The 22,129-nt window shown below is 44.8% G+C and overlaps 5 protein-coding genes across 5 annotated transcripts; 4 read left to right on the forward strand and 1 right to left on the reverse strand.

Moving 5' to 3' along the window:
• Positions 1 to 2,379, forward strand: H6S33_008156 (uncharacterized protein; the record flags this gene model as incomplete). Its single annotated transcript, XM_044839511.1, has 5 exons — positions 1 to 473; positions 507 to 1,068; positions 1,120 to 1,568; positions 1,660 to 2,135; positions 2,193 to 2,379. Coding segments are annotated over 5 exons (2,147 nt in total), but the record flags the coding sequence as incomplete, so codon positions are not given.
• A 62-nt stretch (positions 2,380 to 2,441) lies between these two features.
• H6S33_008157 (uncharacterized protein) lies at positions 2,442 to 4,476 on the forward strand (the record flags this gene model as incomplete). The annotated part of the gene is made up of 1 exon (XM_044839512.1): positions 2,442 to 4,476. A coding segment is annotated over one exon (2,035 nt), but the record flags the coding sequence as incomplete, so codon positions are not given.
• Positions 4,477 to 4,647: 171 nt separating this feature from the next.
• On the forward strand, positions 4,648 to 4,848 carry H6S33_008158 (uncharacterized protein; the record flags this gene model as incomplete). Its single annotated transcript, XM_044839514.1, has 1 exon — positions 4,648 to 4,848. One exon carries the CDS (start codon positions 4,648 to 4,650, stop codon positions 4,846 to 4,848), a length of 201 nt encoding a protein of 66 aa, XP_044688349.1.
• Positions 4,849 to 6,579: 1,731 nt separating this feature from the next.
• Positions 6,580 to 7,170, forward strand: H6S33_008159 (uncharacterized protein; the record flags this gene model as incomplete). The annotated part of the gene is made up of 1 exon (XM_044839515.1): positions 6,580 to 7,170. One exon carries the CDS (start codon positions 6,580 to 6,582, stop codon positions 7,168 to 7,170), a length of 591 nt encoding a protein of 196 aa, XP_044688350.1.
• Positions 7,171 to 15,336: 8,166 nt separating this feature from the next.
• On the reverse strand, positions 15,337 to 15,631 carry H6S33_008160 (uncharacterized protein; the record flags this gene model as incomplete). The annotated part of the gene is made up of 2 exons (XM_044839516.1): positions 15,337 to 15,414; positions 15,485 to 15,631. 2 exons carry the CDS (start codon positions 15,629 to 15,631, stop codon positions 15,337 to 15,339), a joined length of 225 nt encoding a protein of 74 aa, XP_044688351.1.
• Positions 15,632 to 22,129: the final 6,498 nt, after the last annotated feature.

A 22,129-nucleotide genomic window follows, 5' to 3' on the forward strand; every position in this document is an offset into this window, starting at 1 on the left:
ATGTCACAGCAAGCTTCACTCCAGTCCTTCTTCACCCAGTCCTCCCAGCAAGGGACAGCCCCCTCACAGATCAGGAACACCCAGGTTCCCAACCAAACCCCATCCGGAACACAGGAACAGGAATTCTCCTCGATCTTTGCAAAAGAATCTGACTATAACGATCCTTACCAACCGAGCGTTGACTACCTCTACCCGAGCATTGTCCCTCAAGACACCCACACCCAGACGGACCTAAACTATATCACCTGGGCCATCAGACATGCAACCAGCCGGATCTGCCCACCCTCCGACAGGATCGAAATCCTCGAAGAGCAAACAACTACACTCCGGAGAACAGTGGATACATTGAAACACCAAATTGAGGCCCAAACAAACATGATCACCAACATGCATTCGGCGATTCACGCCCTCCTCAATAAACAACCACAACCGCAGCAACCGCAACAACAACAGCAGCAACAACAACAACAGCAGCAACACCAACATCCACAACAACCGCAATAAAGAAAGAGAACGGCGCCTCCAGCGGTTCCCCAAACAATCCCCCAAGCAGCGCCACAGGCAGCTCCTCAGGCCCCCCCACCCGCACCTCCCCAACAAGTCCCACCCCGTGGATGGAAGGCAGGCACCTGGGCCACCGTGGCCTCGGCACCCGGTCCTGCCCTAGGAAACTTCCAGGTTGTCGAGAGAAGAAAGAAGCCCGCAAAGCCAAAAGCGGACCCTCTCTTCAAACCAGAATATACCAAAATTAACAGAGAAATCATTGTTGAAACCACTGCTCCATCCGATGTCAATCCCTCTGAAATCAGGACCCTAGTCAATGCAAGAATTCAGGACGAATCCTGCCACTTCATTTCAGCAAGGAGAACACCTAAGGATAACTTCATCCTGGAAACCAAGTTTATCACCCCAGCAACAAAGGCAATGGAATACGCCAAAGAAATTGAGGAGGCTCTCCTCACCCTACAAGTACCGGTCGCGATCATCCGCGCAAACTCCAAATGGTCAAAATTCCTTATCCACGGAATCCCTACTACGATGGGAGAAGGCGTTGAGGCAGGACAACTGGTAGCATCCGAAATTAGAAGCAACTATGGAGAGAACTTCTAACTTGCCCAGGTTCCCCGCTGGATCTCCAGAGCAGAGACTCGAATGGAGAAAACCCACTCATCAATGGTCATCGCGCTCCCAGGACAAGTTACAATGGAAACACTAGGAGTTAAGTTCCTATCCCTCTTTAACCGAAGCTGCCACATCGAGGCCTTCCTCCCAACCTTCCCAGACACCCAGTGCGCGAAGTGCCTCGAATACGGTCACCGCCAGGAGAAATGCAAAAACAATGGGAGATGCGGTCACTGTGCCGGAGATCATCTCACCAGCTTCCACCCATGCAATCAATGCCAGGGAGGATATAGATGCACCCACACCCCAATCAGATGTCTGAACTGTAAAGGAATCCATAAGGCCTCCGACCCAGCATGCCCCGAAAGAGTCAAACGCCGATTCCTCAACAAAGGAAAGGAAAACGCCCCACCCGCCCAAGACCCACCGGCCGCACCCGTCCAAGAGTTGCTTCCGATAGTTCAAGTACCAGCCACCGCCCCAGTCGGAGCCACACCCGTTCCCGAAGACGACCAACACATGACAAATAATGCTTAGGCCTCGAACCACTGCGCTCGCACACCAACTCAATTGTGCACGGAGCGAACTTATTACCAAGGCGGCGGTAGAAGAAGCGGAAACAGACTCTAGTATTTATTTTTTATTACTACAAGAACCATGGACCTCAGCAGAGGGATACCCACCAGAATCAAATCTCTTTTATATTTTTACAGCCAGCAACACCAATACGAAATGCGCAACATACGTCCGCAAACATGCCAACCTCAAACCAAAACACCACTACACACACGATAATTTCATAGTATCGATTACGGTAGAAATCCAGAACAAGAAAACCCAAATCCTAAATATATACTCCCCAGGCCGAAGTGGCCCCTTTGCCCAAATAGCAAAAACAATCCAAACCCTCGACAACTGTCTAGTAATGGGAGACTTCAACTGCCATCATCAAATGTGGTACGGAGTAACATCACATGAATACAGAAACAACATCCGAGCAGACCGCGCCAACGGTGCATAGCTAAAACAATGGATAACTCGACAGAAATTGACCCTCCTGAATGAACCAGGCGTCTTTACGCACTTCCCCAGAGACAGAGGAAAAAGGCCTACAATTATCGACCTTACATTTGTAAAAGGCCCAGCTCTCGACCACAACCTACGATGGAGCACTGAACCCTATGGAGCGGGCTCAGACCACGGGAGAACCTCCGTTCACTTACACTTGGAAAAACCACCATTCGTACCAAGACGAATGTGGCGACAAACAGACTGGAAGCTCTTGGAGAACCATATGTCAAACATTTCTCTCCCTGCAGAGGCATGGGAACCAAGGAACATACGGAACAAACTGTCGACTTCTTCCTAGAACTGGTCAGGGCAACAATCAGTATAGTAACACCACTCTCGAAGGAAGGAGTAAGAGCCAACTCCTGGTGGTCAGAGGAAATGAAACAAATGAAGGCAAGGGTAAACGCGGCAGAAAGGAAGGCGAGAAATACAAAGAAACCCAACCACGCGGAGGAGCACCGGAAGGCATGCAGAGAATGGACAGCCATGATCCGGAAAGCAAAAGCGGACCAGCGGGAAAAGACGATGAACGAGGCGAAAGGTAGTAAGGTCTGGAGAATCCTAAATGCAGGAAGGAGAAGAGACACAATCATACCAACAATACAAGGTGAAGAAACGTTTGCGGGGAAGTGTCAAGCTCTAAGAGCCCAACTTTTCCCCTCAAAACGGACGTCCCCCGACCATCCCCCCCTAAGCATTAGGTCCCCCTCTTTTGACCTTAGCAACACATTCGACATAGTCACCGCCGAAGAACTTAATAAAGCAATCGACTCCTGCCCAGCGCACTCGGCGACCGGCCCGGACGGCATCCCCTATACCTTTATCAAAGCAATAGTGAGAGCAAACACAACTCTAATTCAAGACATGTTCTGTGCCATGCTCCGGCACGGGGTACACCCAGCGGAATGGAAAATAGCTAAGTGCATCCCGATCCCGAAACCCGGCAAAGCAAACTATCATGAAGCAAAAGCCTACCGGCCCATTTCCCTTCTACAATGCTTCAGCAAAATTCTGGAGAAGATAGTGGCTCAGAGACTCTGCACCGCTGGAGAAATCCTAGGCACACTCTCAGTGAAAAAATTTGGAGGAAGACCAACCATTTCGGCAATCGACGCCCTCCTGAGAACCTTAACACCAATACAACAAAACTTACTACTGAAAAACAGTACCGGAATCGCTCGGCGAGACAGACCAGCGATCCTAACCAACGATATCCAAGGAGCATTTAACTGCGTCGACCACCTAGTCCTCGCGGAAATCATGTACCAACAAAAATTCCCTACCTACTTAACAGAATGGTGCAAGGAATTCAATACCGGCAGAAAGCTACAGTTTCAATTTAACCATGAGCTAGAGGAACCACAGCCCTATGATTCTGGAGTGCCGCAAGGTAGCCCCATGTCCCCGGTACTATTCATGATCTATGCTGGAGTAATCCTGGACCCAACAAGTAGCCCGAAAGAGATGGACACCACATATATCGATGACGATGCGCTGGTGCAAATATCCAAAACACCAGGCTTCACAATCAAGAGAATAGAAGAACGAATGAGAGAGAGACTAATAAAAGCTGAGCCACTCCAAATTAAGTACGACCCGGATAAATCCGACCTGATCTTTTTCCGGCCCACCACATCATCCACACAACAACCACGACTTCCGGTCAAAATTAACAATACCAATATACACCCCAAGGAGAGGCTGAAATATGTAGGAGTCTGGATAGATCCGACCCTCTCCTTCCGGCCACACATCGAAGCAGCGATCGCAAAAGGCCTTAAAGCCCTCCACCAGATTCGATACACCGCCCGCCTGCCAGGAATAACGGTTAAAACAATCCATCACATCATAACACAAGGCTTCCTCCCAAGTCTACTCTACGGATCCGAGGCTTGGTGGACTGGCGCAGACCACATTATAAGATCCCTCGAACCACTATATAATGAAGTGGCCCGAATCATCACCGGCCTACCACGATGGACCAAAAGAACTAAACACCTCCGAGAAGCAGGCCTACCCCCCTTAGAACATCTCCTGACATACCGCTCAAGAAGGTACGGAACTAGAATACTCTGCACCGATGCAACCCACCCCAACAACGAATCCCTGATCGAGCTCCTCCCATACAGAGAAGCAAATATCAAAGGAACAGACTTACGCCGAATCGCTTCCCTACTACTCCCATACCAGACCCCCGGAAATGCGAGAGATAAGTGGAACCAAAACAAACTACTACGCGACCACCTATTGGAAGAATGGAACACACAATCAATACCGAACTAGCATCACCGGGGGGAATTCTGCCCCCCTCCCAAGATAGCGAAACTCACCCTTACGGAAGCAAAAAAAGTATTTCGAATCCGGTGCCAAACCACCCGAATCGACAAACACGCAGTACACACAGACCCCGAACCATGCCAGTGTGGTATGGAAAACTCAGCGAAACATATACTTATGGAATGCCCAGCGTGGGCTCGAATCCGCACCCCTCTGATAGAGAAGATCCCCGGAGCGATGACCTGGGAAAACTGGATGTTCACAAACCTGAGAACGGACCTCATCCTACAATTTGCGAAACAATCTCAACTCTCGAAATGGTACGAGTCGGCGGAGGCGGAGGCGGACCTGGAAGAGGGGATGGAAGAAAATGATTAGGGACGGGATTAGGAAGGGCAGTTTCCTTTTACTCTTTAAAAAAATTTGTTTTTTATTTTCTGTTTTGGTGGATCCAGCGCTCGAGTCCGCTGAGATATGTTATTTCTCCTTGTCGTTGGGTTTTCTGGTTGAAGTGTTGTTCTGGAATTTCCTTGTTATTGTTCGTGCTCGCTTGTGCTTGTTTTGTTCTTGTTCTTGTTCGTTTGCATTTGCGTTTGTTGTTTTCTTTTCTTTCTTTCTTTTGTTCGGTTCGGTTCGTGTTTTAGGCGGTTGGGTCGGCGTGCGATAAGTCTTGTACTTCGAAGCAATATAAGTTTCTTCTTCTTCTTCTGTATTCTACTCGCTCGCCTCTGGCTCGCGATAGGATTTCTTTCCCCCCGAGATGGAGTTATTCTGATTCTCGAATTGCTTCGGACCCTGAACTCCCCTCGCTCGATATCCCCTTTCTTTGTTCGTTTGGTGCCCTCATGGGATGCCTCCACCGTTCACCCCTCGCCAAACCAGTGGCTACTTTCGAAAGCCGCCTTCGCCCCTCCTTACTTTCACTCATCGCACGAGTGATCCCACACGTCGGGTACGCACACTGTCAGTAATCTCTAGTCAGGGAGAACCTACTGCCAAAGCGCTCGACAGCCCACGAAGTTAGCGACCCTTCGGTCGCGAAACTATCGTCAAATTTTTACCCGAGGTCCCGTGACCTTACCCCTCCTTTTCAGCCTTAACCAGGCAACCCATCCCCAACCAAGGCGGCCCGCTCCCCTCACCCATTCTTACCGGTCCCCGAGACCACCTCTCAATCCAACACGGTCGGCACTTTCGATTGCGACCCCCATATATACTGAGTCTCAGACTCACCCCCTCTCGCACGTCCCCTCCAGAGGACACCACTTCAAACACGACTCGGGCACAGTCTTTAGCCGTTGCTCCAGGGACCGACGACCCCACCAATTTTACCTGACCAACCGGTCGCCACTCCTCAATTCCTCGCTGCCTGACAACCAGATGCCCGAGGACCTACATTCAACCCACCCCCCTCGCTTTCACCCCTGATGCTGTTGCGGTTGGCCTTTCCTGCCTTCGTGCGCGTGGTTTCCCAGTCCTGTTAAGGTTCGTCCACAGATATGACACCGGGGACGTTGGTAATGATACCATTTCGGTTGAACACCATGTTTAGGATTGTGCTTGCTAATGTAGTTGACGGAGAAGTTTGGGGTTCATTCTTACTACGGGGCGGTTTCTTTGTTGTCGCTTAGATTCTGCTTACCTGTATCACTTGTTATTCGCGCCCTCTTCGTGCACTGTTTTTTCTTATTATGTATGTAGTTCTCGTAGCTGTGGTAGTTAGTTTTTTGTACTTTGTTTTTGTTTTCGGGTTAGTCGGTGGAGGTTGTAGTCGGGTAGTTAGGTGTGCGATAAGCTTCGGCTTCTAAGCAATATAAGTTTCTTCTTCTTCTTCTTCTGTATTCTACTCCACGAATATTATTCTAGTTCTACGCTACGTCATAGGGTTCCGTCTGGCTGTCAGACCAAACAGAACCGCCTCATAGTCCATAGTCACCAATATCTTCTACTACGTTCTTGTATCGGTTATATTCCTTAGCACTATAGTCTCTCGTCCATAGACCCACGTTATAGGTACAAACGTGTATGCCCTCTAGTATTGTCAGGTTATATCGCTGATCAACCTAAGCATGCAAACTTACAAAATATTAGTACTAGTTCTTGTACAAGATGCAAGCTGGAATTGCACAGTCTTTGGAGCACTCACCAGAGTTCTACGTACAATCACGAGGATTACCGGGAGAGGATAAACCTATTCAAGGAGAACCCGGAAAAGCTGAGATAGTGGGATACCTTGTCGCAAGATCAGTGAAGATACTCTTCAATGCTTTCTTGAAGAAGCACAATCGATTGGAGGAATTTGACAAGCCTTATGCCTCGATTGTACCTTATCCTAGAATGGCAGTACCGAACAATGCATATCGTACCAGAACCCAATGGCAAGGGAAGGAGATGGGAAACTTGTCGCAGATTATTCTTGGAGCACTCATGGCTGCTTTGAGAAACCCGAAGTTGGCTGTCAAGGGTGACTTCGTAAATGCATTGAAATGTGTACAAAGCTTAATCGAATTCCACTTAATGGCGCAGTATGGGAGTCATACAATCAGCATACTGAATTATATGGAGAGGTATCTCAATAATTTCTATAAGAACAAGGATATCTTTTTAGAAATGCGGGCATACCAGACGACAGTTAAGGATGCGAAAAATCGGACAAAAACCTTAAACGCCTCAGGCTCCCAGAGTGTTCAGCTAGGCTAAGAGGAGATTCACGAGATACGAGAAAGGTCTCATTTCAACTTTCTCAAATTGTATATATTATCACATTATCGGGAAAATATCGAACGTGTTGGGAGTATTGCCCTATACTCTACTGACATCACTGAACTCGCCCATGTACGTCAGACAAAAGAGGGATACTGAGCATCCAATACGGTCGATGCTGCAACGCAGATACTGGAGAATGGAGGCCGGCGGTTCGCATTAGAAATTCGAATACTGTATCTGAAAGACATTATTGGAGATCCTGAGAGCACTGACGAAATCCTTTGGAGCCATCAAGGTAACTTGAAGAAGTTATTTGAGATTTTTGAAATCGAAGACAGGAAAAAAACTCCAAATGAATTATGCATAATGGAAGGAGAGTTGCCTCTAAGGGGTCTTTGCAACCTCTCCACGAAATCGGAAAGGCTTTTCAACATTGTGGATGTACTGCAAGTAAGCCATATCATGTTATATTTCCTGATAAGAGAGTATACAGAGGATGCGGGATGCTACCAGAGCTTTGCTGGGAGCTCTGAAAACATTTTAGAACGCTGGCTGGAGATGTTCAAATGCTTGCAGATTCTAATACCAATTTTCCAAAGACCTGAAGTCTATGAGGTTTCTTGAAATAATACGCTCGGAATACTTCGTAGTATTGAAGGATTCTCATTAGTTATTATGAATCATGGGTTCTGACTCATTCTTTCTTTGGTATTTATTAGTCATGCTTTTCTGATACTCATACGGTTATGATTCTTTATGTTTTGTGTTACCTTTCTTTAGCATAAATACGGGGCATTGCCACCCCTGGTTAGTTGGAATAACACGCTCAATTACCACACTTCTCTATATATATTTTCTTTAAGGTTCACCTTATTACGTATACAGGAAACATGGCTTTTGGAAATGGGAAAATAAGAAAGGATTGGGTATGGGTATTGGTAGCGTTATCAGAGGAGTACGGAGTCTATCGGGCATGCTTATCAGGACGTGTGGAGGCTTTGTTCAAGTAACAGGACAGTGGAGGGCGAGTATATACACTATGTATAGTGTAGCTACTCCAGGCAAAGGATTGTAGTATCGCTGATACCTCACATGGGCTCCTGAAGGTTTGTAGTAGGAGGAGGAAGAAGATTTGGGTTGTTAATATTCAGAGTATATTTGCAATGGCCTATTTGTTTGAGATGGAGACTGGTAATTGGTTTTTAAATACTACGGTTGACTTACGTACATAGAATAAATTTAGTTAAATGCTTGCAAAGTAGTGAGAGTATTCGTGAGTGCTCTAGGAATGTTAGGCACAATTTGACTCTCTAATTCAAAATTCGTATCGTTCTGCTATGCATGCAAATTGTAAGAAAGAGGTAAAGCTTCGGCCGTTTAGTGTCTGAGTCTGGCTGTCTAGCAAAATCGTTTTAGGGGGGCAATGTCAGTCCATATTTGCTGTTTATACATGGATAATGAGCTTTTCAGATGAGCTGTACCATGGCTAGTCGTCAACAGCATACAGGACAGTGCTTGTATCAGTATCCCATGACTGACCGTACAACAATATTGAGGATACCCAAGTTAGGTATCATTTGAGGAATTAGTATCTTCCAATCCTTTGCCCACAGCGTATCAATACAAAGGAGACAAACTGAGGATTGCCTCACCTTGAGTGGGTATGATAAATGCTTCAGCTCTGTGAGCATTTGTGAGTCCTCTGGTAGAACTCGCGGTAGTCCTCAGGTGAGCATTTGCATAGGCATTCACTGGAGTTTTCGTGGAAGCATTCACAGTACCGTGAGAAAATTCACCGTACCGTGAAACCATTTGTCGTACTGTGAGAGCATTCAAGAAAACTGTGAGAGTATTGAAAGGTGCTTGCATGGTACCACTGCAATAATGAAAAGAAGCAATAGTTCCATAGTTGTTAGGGACGAGGTCACTCCATCCTAGCATCTCCAGAGGGGGAGGTAATCTCATGATGGCGCAGGTGAGGAGAGCATTAGCGAGTGCTCTCCAGGTATGAGCCATATTTCTTGGCAGTGCTGGAAGGTTAGGCGCTCTCGGGGCGGAGCTGGGTGCAAGCAGTACACATAGCGGTGCCAGATGAGGTAGGCGCTGGGGGCGTGGAACGCCCACTAGGACAAAGAGGCTGCATCCTGGGTAATACCCGAGCTTGCTGATGAATGAATTGAATTCATAGTAATAATCAAGGTGGCACAGGATTTAACACCTTCGGTATTTTGTTTGCAGTTTGTATAAGTATATCATTCAATGAGTAGACCGTGTGCACCTGTACCGAGAATGTACCTATGCCGAGCATCTAATCTCATGATCTCTTGGCTGAGGCCTATTTGTAGTTAGGGTAACTTTTCTGGGTATAACTACGGTCGCACTAAGCTCTGTCAGGAAAAAATTCACACCCCACACAGTCAACGATCCAATGTCCCAGAATCCGAATGACCAAGAGGAGCTCCCGCTGGTAGTAAGGGCTCAACATGCGAACGAGATGTTAGAGGAAGGGCTCGTCGATACTCTAGCGGAATCGGCAAAAATGAATAATATTAAGAGAACAAGATTTGTACATTATTTAGAAGGTAGACCGATGCGTTGACAGGTTAACCACAAGCTCCAGAAGCTTACCCCACACGAGGAAAAAACTGTGGTTTTATGTTGTGAGCTTCTTGGGAATTGGGGTTTCCCTCCAGAAATTTGGAAAGTCAAGAAAATTGGGCAAATTATTGCAAATGAAAGAGATCCGACAATTAAAGTTGGGAGACGTTGGTTTGAACCATTTAGAAAAATACATACAATTCTTCGTATGGTTTATTCTCACCAATTGGACTACATTCGGGCGGTACGGAGGGACAACTTAAAAATTTTAAATGATTTTTATGATATGTATGAAGATGTTACATAGGAGTTCTCCTTGAAACCTCAAAATACGTACAATTTGGATGAAATTGTGTTCCTACTCAATCATTTTCAATAATCGAAAGTATTGAAGGTAATCAGGAATCCAAGAGAGAAAGGAAAACTATTTCGGAATCAAGGTTAGTATCTCCACCTGTTTCCCGCAAAATAAGTATTTATTAATAAGAAACAGACGGTTCAAGGGATATGGTAACTATTGTGGAAGCATGCTGTGGAGATGGTACAGCTGATGATGTTGCGTCAATGATCATTTATAAATCTGAGAATTTGATGTCGGAGTGGTTCAAAAATATCAAAAATGTACCCAATAACTTTTTGTTTTGCCGTTCTCCAAATGGTTGGACTAATCAAACAATGGCGATGCAATGATTGGAAACAAATTTTGGTCCAACAAGCCGTAGAGTATTGAAAGCGGGCAATGAATATAGAGCCCTAATTCTTCACGGAGACAATTCTCATATCAACTTCCAGTTCCTTGATTACTGTATTGTCAACAAAACCACTCCCATCTAGCTACCACCACATATGACATATAGACTATAGCCTCTTGATGTCTGCATTTTTAGCTCTTATAAAAAACACAACTCTAATATTTTGAATGAGCAATATACTTCCCCGTTTCGTGGAGTCGGAAAATCCAACTTTTACATGATTTTAAGTCAAGCACGGGAGCGAGCCTTTACCTCAACAAATAGTCGAATTAGATTATAGCATATTGGTCTGATTCCTATTGATAGGGACATTGTCATCCGCAAAATTTCAAGCTTGCGCTAAACTGGGCCACAACCTCAAAACAAACCAGCAGTTGAAGAAAGACCGGTACCAACTACACGTGATATAAACAGCTATGAAGTGGAAGAGCTCTATGCACTTGAAACACCCCGCAAATGGCAGGCATTTCACCAATTATCTCAAACTTTCCTAAACGGACCCAGTCAAACAGAAACCTGTCCTAAAGCTTAGAGATTTCGGTTATTTGCATAGAAGCTCAGTAATTCAGCTGAGATTTCAATGCTTCTGTTGGCTGAAAAAGAAAAGGAGAACGAGGATTTGAAGGAAAAGTTGCGTGGAAAGTCTACTCAACGATCATCTAAAAGAACGGGAATACCGATGGAGGGGATGGTAATGCGGAGCTGACAAGAAATTGAAGATTTTTTCATCAGCAATAGGGAACGGGAGAAGGAGAAAAAAGAAAAAAAGATGGAAGTGTTTAAGGAAAAGATTGAAAGACTTACAATGACTTTGATTCAAGTACGTGAGAAAAGAAAGCGGGTGGAATTAAAAAAAGAAATGAATGCGTTACCGAAATATTGGAAATCTTCCCCTAACCACATACAAGATAAGAGAAAGATACAGGATCAAATTAGTGAGAGTACTGGGAGGCTTTTAGAGTTGGAAAAAGAACTGGACTCGGACGAGCTTGATGTTGCTTCTACGGATTCAGATAGCGAATCTGAAATATTTTAGATAAATAAGGTCTGCCACTACACCATTAGCTATGGCGGGTCAATTCTAATATTATATTTACATTCATCGTCAAAATCTGTTCTAGGGAGAATCTTTCTTAAAATATATCACACTTATATTGTATGAATGATATGGCAATCGAGATCTGACATTTACTATATTCATGACTCAAACACTATTTTGAGCCATCTCTTTCTAAATATTGCCAGCAGGTGAAATCCAATGCCAGGAGAAGATTCTTTATATAAAGTTACCCTAGAAATAGTTCTCATTTATAGTATAATGCAATTCTTTTATCTAAACGCAATAATAATCAGTAAATTACTATATCAAATCTTGCCATTAACAATCAATTTTTGGCTATATCTTCATGAATATTGCCAGTGGGTGAAACCCGATGTCAGGAGATGATTCCAGATGCAAAACTATTCTAAAAAGAGTTCTCATTCATATGATAATATCTTTCTCTCACCTGAATATAGTAGGGATTGGTGGTTAACTCTATGAAATTCTACAGTTCAGAAACAGTTTTGGCCCACATCTTCATGAATAATATTGGCGGATAAAATCTCCTTCCAGATTCGGATTCCTGATGTAAAACTACATTAAAAACAATCTTATATCATATTTTAGGTCCCTCTTGTTCCATGAATGATATGACCGAGTTTGTAACGGCCCTTCCCTTTGAGTAACCCTCACCCACAGACAATTCCAGACAAGAGATTATCAGATTAGATGCTCGGTAAAGGTACATTCTCAGTACAGATGCAAACAGTTTATACCCTATCTGGATAGATCTTATTATTTGAAGATTCAAAGTGTCTGATTTCCAAATCATTTTGATTTCCATCTGAGTCATAATAAACAACCGTCGGTATTTTATATCCAACTGAACCAATGACAGAGACGACATTACCAACAAATATAAAGTAAATAGACAGGATGAAAAAAAGGATCAAATACAGATAAATAAGGACAGGAAAGGATTACACAAACCTGACGATAAAATTGACAAGTCAGTATCATGTAAGGATCAAGTAGGTAGTATAATCAACTTCTTTAAATACAGAATTTAAGTTTATATGAAAAATTTGATTGCAACTACCCTGTTGCAATTACATTATTGTTATCTAATAATTTCAATATGATTGTGTAACGGACACTCATGGAAGCTGATATATCATACAAAAACATATAATATTATGTAAATATAAATAAAGAAATTTCTCTAATTTTACACATCATATTTTCAAATCTTTTGACAGTGAAACTATTTTGTTAATGAAAAGCTTTTACAATCTACAATCCTCATATCCTATTTAGAGATATAGGTTTTAGGCTTATAATATTCACGATATAAAAAACAAAACTTTATAATATTCCGAACACAAGATAGTATTAGTAAGCTTGATTATATCATAAGTTATTGGTTTGCTGCAAATCATTATGCTACAAGAATATAATACTGTATTTCTGTATTAATCTTATTATCCATAATAAAGATAATAATCAACTAACAAATAAATAAGATAATAATAAAATCAATAATAAATAAGATAATAATTAAATAACTAATAAATAGTATAATCATAATAAAAATATATAATATCTAAAATATATGCTAACCAGTATTAGGAAATTCATTACAACAGCCGTTTAGGCATGTTTCACCCCTCTACAAAATTTCTGCATGAATAGTTTTATCATGTTTAAATATTTAATTGAGCCTCATTTAAATAAACCCTTGGCACTGAGGCTGAAAATCCCTGTCTGTTATGCTTGGCGGGGGGATCATGATGAATCACTCGTTTTTCTTGGCTGTCTGTACTGCAATTTTTGTGTGTGACCCGTTCGAGACACAGTGGACACGGGATACGCTGCAAAGGGAGCTAGGGCACATCAGGGACACCATGGTTAGCCAAGATAATATGTGTATCATTAGTCAGATAAAAGCGAGAAGAGAGCGGACAAGAAACACAAGCTCCTCCACTCAAATAATTCAATCGATTAGAAATCATCCAACACTCTCTCTTCTTATTGGAAAACTTGACTATATGATCTTCGAAATTAACCGGACACTGTCACAACCACAAAACTAAATGGGCAACAACGATCAAGCTTTCACACATCTACTATCCTGCCGATATTAGAAACTAAGGGAACAATAGCTTAGCAAATCACCGAAGTAACATCTCTTGACTTTTTCCTACTCTGTTGCCTTACAAACAGAGTTCTCAATAAGACGACACGTCGTGAAGTTTTGTCTGGAGCAGGTCGACACCAAATATTCTGGCCCCCCGAATCCGCCAAGATATACTAGTGTTATACTTTTAGTGACAAAACAGTCTAGTCCACCCATCATTCACCACGTTGGCCACCTCCAGTCAGCAGACAAACCCCAACCCCCCGCTACACATCCATCCGATATGAGTTGGTCAGCCATACCAGGAAACAGTTAGGGAAAGAACAGAAGGACCAAGGAAGACGTCAAGACATTATTCCGCAAAGCTTCCCGCCGGGCCTCAGCCCACAACGCCCCACTCGGCTTTCGCAAGACTATCCCGAGACGGGCGAGCCAAGAGGAGAGAAGAATGGTTAGCATCGCTCCCAAAGGTACCGCAGGGGGTGATAGTTATAGGACGACGCCGAAGTACGTTTCCCACACAAAATCTGGTTCCAACGGAGTGTCCAGCTGATTTTGCAAACTCGTATTTTGTGTAATCTAGGTAGTATTAATGCCCGACGCCTCTTTCTTGAGAGAGCTCGAAGCACTGGAGCTTCTAAAGCGAGTATGCTCGAGGTTTAGGTAATCATACTAGTGTTCGTGGCTTGTATATATTCAGCAGGATAAATATTTTCTATTATAGAAACATTACTTTTAACAATAAGCTCCAATGTTCACAAGTCTGATTAATCGTAGTGATGATATGTCACGAGTACAGCTCGAGTACCTCGAGGTATGAACTCTCTTTGCACGAACAAGCAGAGACATATATGGATCGTACGAGGCAGAGGCAGATCAAGGTACTTGTCGCTGCGCGCCTGTAGCTAGCGGCTTTGTGGATGGTGGACCACAATATTCTCTAGCTATATATAAAAAATGATTTTAGATTAGGATCGTCATCATTCATTGATCGTACAGGGAACTGTGGCCTTCATAGAGATGAAAACGGGGCCCGTTATCACTTCTTTGTCTAGCACAGAAGCGGGACGGTTGAAGTCGAGATCCACCGAAATGTAGTTTCTTACCTGATAGCTGTCCAGCTGATTCAGAAATCAATACGTGCCGAGTCGGAAGAGATGGTGTGGTATAGGTGTGGGTTTCGTCTGTTAGTGAGTCGTTTATTCGAGTACAGATATCCTTCTTGGCGTCTAGCGGGTTGGAGACCAGGTGGTGCTAGTACATTTTGCCTATGCGGCATAAGTAGCCGCAGGTATGTAGAGTCATATCTGTTATGTTAGATCTTGGTCGAGGAAATATACGGATCCTGATACCTGGCACTATCGCCTGCTATAAATTGGCAGTCACCCCCGCTCCCTTGAACATACGATTCAGAATAATTAACGTAAACACCATACAGTATAGCATCTATCAGGAGACGAACTTGGACAACATTATCTGGCTTCTTTCTCACTAATGAAATCCCGCGGGATCAAAGCTAGGAATGATAGGCCCTGATGTATAGTGCACTGGTCATGGTGAAAAAAGGTCTGTGGAAGGAACATAAGAAGCTATTCATATGATCATCTACGATCCTAAAATAAGTCATTGAATCAAGATGGGCGTCGATAACGTGTCACCGATAGCTTTGGAGGACGAAGGATGAGCTTTGCAACTACTGGGCCCCTAATCTATTACAAAATCAGTAACAGCAGTTGTCTCGACATGGATAAAACATATGGATCTCCCGGAGTATTTCACATGTTGAGCAAGGTACCGAGCGTCAAGGTGCCATTTGATCTCGCTCAAGCAGCATGGAAGGGCGTTTGCTGCTGCTGCTGCTGCTGCTGTAGCGCAGAAGAGACAATCATGCTTGAGCTTGTAGCGGAGAGACAGCATGTCGTGCATGTCGGGGGGTCGCTTGAGCGCTGGTGTTTGACGCAAGACCACCCAATTGAGAGCGACCCACAGAGAAAAGTATTCGATTGGTGAAGAATATGTGACATTTATTCGAGCGAGTAACAAATGTAGCTAGGACCTGACCGCAAGTGACCGAAACGCTTTTATCCTCCGAGACAGTTTGCAAACTGAAAATGCCGCCGGCTCTAGTCTAAGAGCTGCTGGAGCTAGTGCCAGGTCTCCACACATGAGGCAGGTAGAAAACTGCCTACCGTCACTAGCAAGCAGCGCACTAGCAACCATCGCCCAGGCACGTAGGCACATTCCTCCCATAGCATTGGTCCGGTAACCCTAAGCTGGTACGACTGTGTTAACCGCTAAATCTGATGTCCGACATTGGCTCTAGGAACGTTTGAAACCGCCGAGAGATTGCAGGTCTCTCTATCCTCCTCTAATACCCCGATATAGGTCTTATATGCTGAAAATGTCCGCTGCCCTAGGACCTGTATGGTGTCCTCTGGAATCACCACTTCCGCTGCACGTGTTGATGCCCCATGGAGGAATAGGTGGAGAGAAATAATTGACAGGTGAGAGTGGGCGGGAACGAAAACGTAGGAAAGGGACAGGTATGCGCGCGAATAAGTAGAGAGAGATATCGGACCGTCTATATGCCATTCCCCCTCAAGCGGCGAACGGCAGTGACACCCTAGACCTGCTCCACCCTAGATCCGCTCTATCTATCAAGGAAAAGGAAAGGTTCGACCGCCCCAATTGGCATAGGGAATCGATCCCCAACACGGACGTGGCAGGAACGCCCGAGTAACATCTGATGACTGTAGACCCCGTTAACTATACACAACTTACATGCAGGCCCAGGAATAAGGGTAGAGTAATGGGCAAGAGGAGAGGAGCACCCGCGGGGGGGGGGGGGGGGTGCAGTGAAAGCAGGAGGAGGGGGAGAAGACGGTTATTGGATCAAGGACTTCGTGGTGCTAATTTGTGAGAACGTCTATCTTACCATGTTTTCACATAGCTATTAATGGATTCAAAATAAATTATCAAAGGTTGAGCTCTTCATCTAGGAGGTCAAGAGACGATGCAGTAGGCAGCGTTATATTGTTGGGTGGCATAATTTCGCGTGCTTTTGTACGAAACGCAGACGGAAATGCGAACAGGAGTTGATAAGAAGGGCAAAGGAGACAAGACAGAGAAAATGGACGAAGGTCTACCTAAGGGACAGGTTCGATACACTCAGTGTTTCTGACGGTTCTTCGGTTTATGAGTTCAAACCGGTTTTCTTGAACCGTTTAACAAAACAGTTCAGTTCAGTTTTGTATTTAGTTCAGTTCAGTTCTGGCTTGGGCAAAGCCGGTTTTGTATGCAGTTGGAACTCCTCATACAATGTATAAACACCCTGTATAGAAGCAACCCTAACCCTGAACACATTTGGTGTAGGGTTTCTGCTAGACTGGCGCCAAGACCTCAGAACGGTTCTGCAGTATAAACCGGTTCTTATTCGGTCGGTTCAGTTGTCGGCTATTTTTATTCAGTTCGGTTCAGTTAAGTGCAGTAAAGTGCAGTTACGCTGAGAATAAGAACTGGTTACAACCGTTGGAAACACTAGATACACTACGCGTCCCCCACGATCACCCATGACACCTCTTCCTACCTCACCCCACCATTCACCACCCACGCCTTTGTGACGAAATATTAACAGCGGGAAGCTTTTCTCACCTCGTAATACCAAAGCTAGGGATGGTATCGTGGAAGATGGAACTTTATTCCTCACGCTCAAATCCTCTCCTCAGAGATTACCTAGCGACATTCCCAGGCACATAATTCACAGAAGAACGACATCGAGAGCTTCAATTATGTACATCTAGAAGATACTTCGCGCGCTCCTTCGAAAACTGAGTCTATGAGAAAGGTTACAAGAGCAAGAGAATTATCCAGGGAACTACCGAAACGGCTCTCGGAAAGGATCCGTTTTTACCCGCGCCACGTTGGAAATACTCTCACTGGATGATCACATATCATAGAACCTCCGACAAAACCAAACTCATCTCTTCTCGTCTCGAACTTCCGACACGAGGTCCCCCTACTGGCACCCCTTGTGCAATATTTCGGAACCAGTCAACCTCTGAAACTGACTAGAGCCCGGTGTCTCATCAGGCGCGGAGTACCTCACTCCTGTAATAAAATGTCCGTAGCCCCAAAAGTCCCCAAATCACCAGGGTTGATGAAGAGTTCATAGTCTAGCTGCGTCGTTGTTAGGTGCGCAATCTTATGAGCTCATACCTAAAAGGTGTCAGAGCTACATTTTCCCCACCCTATCGCCATCGACCACCTATTTTGAACCTGCAGCACGATCGATGTCCTACCATCCACACATCAACAGACTGCTCCCGGAGGGAACCGAGATAGTGGACCTCTCTCGCCCACACTTCGAGCCGCCAGCAAATCCATTCCTGCGAAGCACCCTACCATGGAAGCACACGAAACCTGCGATCGTTGACTCCTCGACCCGTTGAGCATATCAGGGAGACACCTGTTTTCGTGGGGTGACATTTCTCAATTGAAATAACATGGACGAAGAATAACTGAATGATAGAGATAAAAGACAATATACACTACACCGGAAGGCCAATATAGTCCCAAGAGTCCGACCCACAATGTTAGTAAGGAGAGGTTTTCAAGAACCGCTCGCGAGAAGGAAAGAAGGGAAAGGAAAAGGAAATAAATTGGGTCTCTCACCTCGTACCCCTTCCCTCCCCAAGTCACTGTGCTTTCCTCAAGCCCACCACCATCCCACTGGACACCACCGAATGATTCTGTTTATTTAGCTTTTTTATTTTTTATATTTCTTCTTCTTTTCTATCCCTTTCTTTTCTTTTCTCTCCACATATACATTTAGTCTGCGCTGTTACCCGGAAGTGCTTCTTAGACTGGTGACGCGGAAAACACCTCATAACAGGTACTACGGAATAGAATGGGGGCAGCTAAATTCCAACCCGCACCTTTCAAGAGCCTTTACTTATCGTACCTACCAGTCCCTATTAGCACCAATCGACGCTCAAAAAGGACATCTACTCGTTGGATCTCGCATCGGACTCTGTCTTTCACTCCTTGTTCCGATCCTGATACTCTTGAGTCTTGACTGCTCTTCCTTGTTCAATGATAATCTAACTATCTTCCATCACTCCTAGAGATTCTTCTAATTACCTGCTTTCACATTCGAACATTCCACCTTGTGCGGCCATTTCGTCCAGCAGCACTCACCGTCACCCTCGATCCAGAAAGGAGATGAGACACCGGGGATGAGGCGACCATACCAACCATCATTCCGTCCAACTTGTGGTGTCCGGGGCCGGAGTAGAACTAATCGTGTCCTCCACACCTCTCCGCGACGGTAAAGCGTGGACCTTGTGTATGTCTCGAGCCCCAGGTGTGCGAGCTGTGGTGTCCTGAGTCCGGTGGGTGTTATAGGAAACACGAACACTGCTCCTAAGTCAAGGAACAAGGATAATACGAGTGATGGGTTGTGATGCGAGTACGGTCGGGTAACGAGGGAACAAGCATAGAAAGGTACCGAGGGGTGTGGGGGCACCGGGTGCAACCACACTAGTATTAGGCTGTTGTGAGGGCACGTTTACTATTGGGTGTCTCACCCGGAATGGAATAGAAGCGGGGCTTATGGCTGCAGGCCATTCTACTTAGGGAAGTAGCTCTAGGACAATAGCTTGATACAGCTCGGTTACTGGCAATTGCGGGGTTTATGGTTACGTGTTAGAATTAGAATGGAGGAACGGAACTATGCGGGGGCGCTTTTCTACTGGGGTTATCTTCGGGTTGATTATCTTATTCTATTATCGTTATCTCTTTAGTATTAGAAAGCGGGCCTTGGCATAGGTTCCAATATGTATAAATAGGGAGGGTTCTGCCTCGTCTTAGTGGCATCATCAGTCACTCAGCGAGCGGAATCCGGTTTACAATATTACAAGTTTAAAAGCTACAGAACTATCGCTTAGCATTGGCATTTCCCCAAACAGTGGGTATGTAATAATTGCTCGTCTTGCAGGGTTTGGGAGTGTAATCGGGAGCACGCTATGTGGAAACGGTGAACCAGGCAGCGCGACTGCCCGGGAGAGATAACACATAGATGACAACGCCAATGGAGCCAGCTGAAGACCGCTCCCGTGTTAGATGCAGTACTTGAACTGTTGTGCGCACGCATCGCGGAAAACAAACAGAAACAGATTGACGTGTTCCTCAGCTACCTTATCAACTATACCATATGAACAATATCTAGTGATTGGCACCAGACGCAAATATCAAGACCTTGCCTCGAGGTACGAGACAAAGCCACAAAATGGCGCTACGAAAAGGAGGAGCCGAGGATGAGAACGGGGAAAGAGGGAAATGAGTTCGGAGTGGCGCGGACTGAGAGACAGTGTATATTACAGTGATAAGCGGACAAGAAATTGTTTTGGGAGATACTTTCCAAAGTTACCATTATGTATTGTATTTTCATTTTCACTTGCTATTTTAGTGAGGGGCGAAGGAGGTTGCTGGGAAGTTCTGGAGTCTCTGTGCGATATCTCCATAGCTATAAGGCTGTATACGATTAATGAGCAACCAAAAAAAAAAAAAAAAGATAAGCCATTTTTTGACCTTGTTACGTGAGACGAGTGATATATTATGATCCACCTCATTACAGAACTACCCCCGACACCGAAGCTTTCAAAGGTGACGGGCCGGCACAACACGAAAGCTCCTAGTATATTGTCTCCCAATACGAAACAAAATAATGCTCAGTCAGCTCTATATCAAATGGGAGAGACAAACAGGAAAATCGAGACTTTCGAAAATGCGAGTGATCGCCTGTGACCTAAATGTCAACGATCAACCAGACATTGACTCGATTCTACCGCAGGAGGAAAAACGCCTCCCTACTCTTGAGAATTGTCGTATTTTGGAGGGGCAAAATAATTTGGGTAGTAATTTCTGTGTTTTCTACGCGGACCTTGGTAGCTTACACTAGACCGTCTCAAACTTTACAGAATACATGGCGAGAGTTACATAGTGATAGGCGCAAGACGAAAGATCGCGACACTTTGTCTTGCGAAACGGAGCAAGCGATCTTTAGCTAGCTATATTCCTCCAGCACAGGAGCAGACGAAACAAGACATAAACTGAAAAACCCCCCCAAGGGTTTTCTAAATTCGAGTGATCACCTTGACCTCAATGTCAACGATCAGCGGGACATTGATTAAATCCTAATAAATCCTCGGAGGAGAAGGGCAGATGCCTGTCTAGGCTTGAGGGTTCGCGGAGTTGGACTGACAGGATAATCCGGGCACTTTTCTGCGTATGTTTTAAGACTCGGAATTTGCACACTACCTGGCTTCAGTATAGTGATGGGCACAAGACGAAAGACCTCAAGCCCTAGTTCCAGATGGGATACAAAATAGCGCTCAGCTTGCTCTATCCACAACGAGAGAACAGTAAACAAGCGAAACAGAAAACCTCAACTCTCGACACCTTTCGACATATCCGAGTGATCACCTATGACTAAATATCAATTATCATCAAGACAATGACGCTAACCCTCCTTGATCATGGCGCAAAAGGGCTAAATGCCTACTTAGGCTTGGGAATGTGTGTACTCAGAGGGGCAGGATAATCTAGGGGAGTGATTTTCGGTTTTTCTGAGCATGATTTTGATGACATGCCCTCGGTCTCGATGTTTACACAATACATGGCGAGAGTCTAGTGATGAGCACAGCACAAAACATTCGAGACCCTACCTCCGCGATACGAGACATCACAATCGCCAGCTAAGGCTAGCCAGAACGAATGAACACAAAACTAGAAAAAAAAGAAAAAGAAGTCTCGAAACATACGAGTGATCACCTGTGACTTCATTGTCGATCAAAACGTCAATCAGCGAGACCATGTCTCGAGATACAGGAGAGGCCAGTACTTATCTATTTTGATCTAGAACGAGAGAAGCCAAAACAAAAAAACCAAAAGAAAACCAACTCTCGAGAATGTTCGTGACTGCGAGTGATCGCCCGTGACTTCAATATCAATGATCGGCCCGATATTGAGCTTAGCCCTACTCAGTCCTAGCGCAGAAGGGACAGCCACCTGCCAACGTTTCGGAGTTAGCGTATTTATAAGAACAGGATAGTCCGGGAGTAGTAGGTTTCGATTTAGCTGCGCATACTGTGATGGGTTGCTCTAAGTCTCGGTGTTTGGAAAATATATGGCGAGAGTTACACAGTGATGGGTACGAGACGAAAAGTCACAAGCTCTAGTCTCACGATACGAGAGAGGACAATACTTACCTAGACCTACGTAGAACCAGATAAGACAAAAATCAATCAAACAGAAAACCCTACTCTTGACACTTCTCGAAAATACGAGTGATCGTCTGTGACCCATAGCCAGATACCGATCAAAACACCAACGATCAACGAGACCTTGTCTCGATATACGAGATAA

Source organism: Morchella sextelata (assembly GCF_020137385.1).
Source record: "Morchella sextelata strain SCLS chromosome Unknown scls_25, whole genome shotgun sequence".
NCBI lineage: Eukaryota > Fungi > Ascomycota > Pezizomycetes > Pezizales > Morchellaceae > Morchella > Morchella sextelata.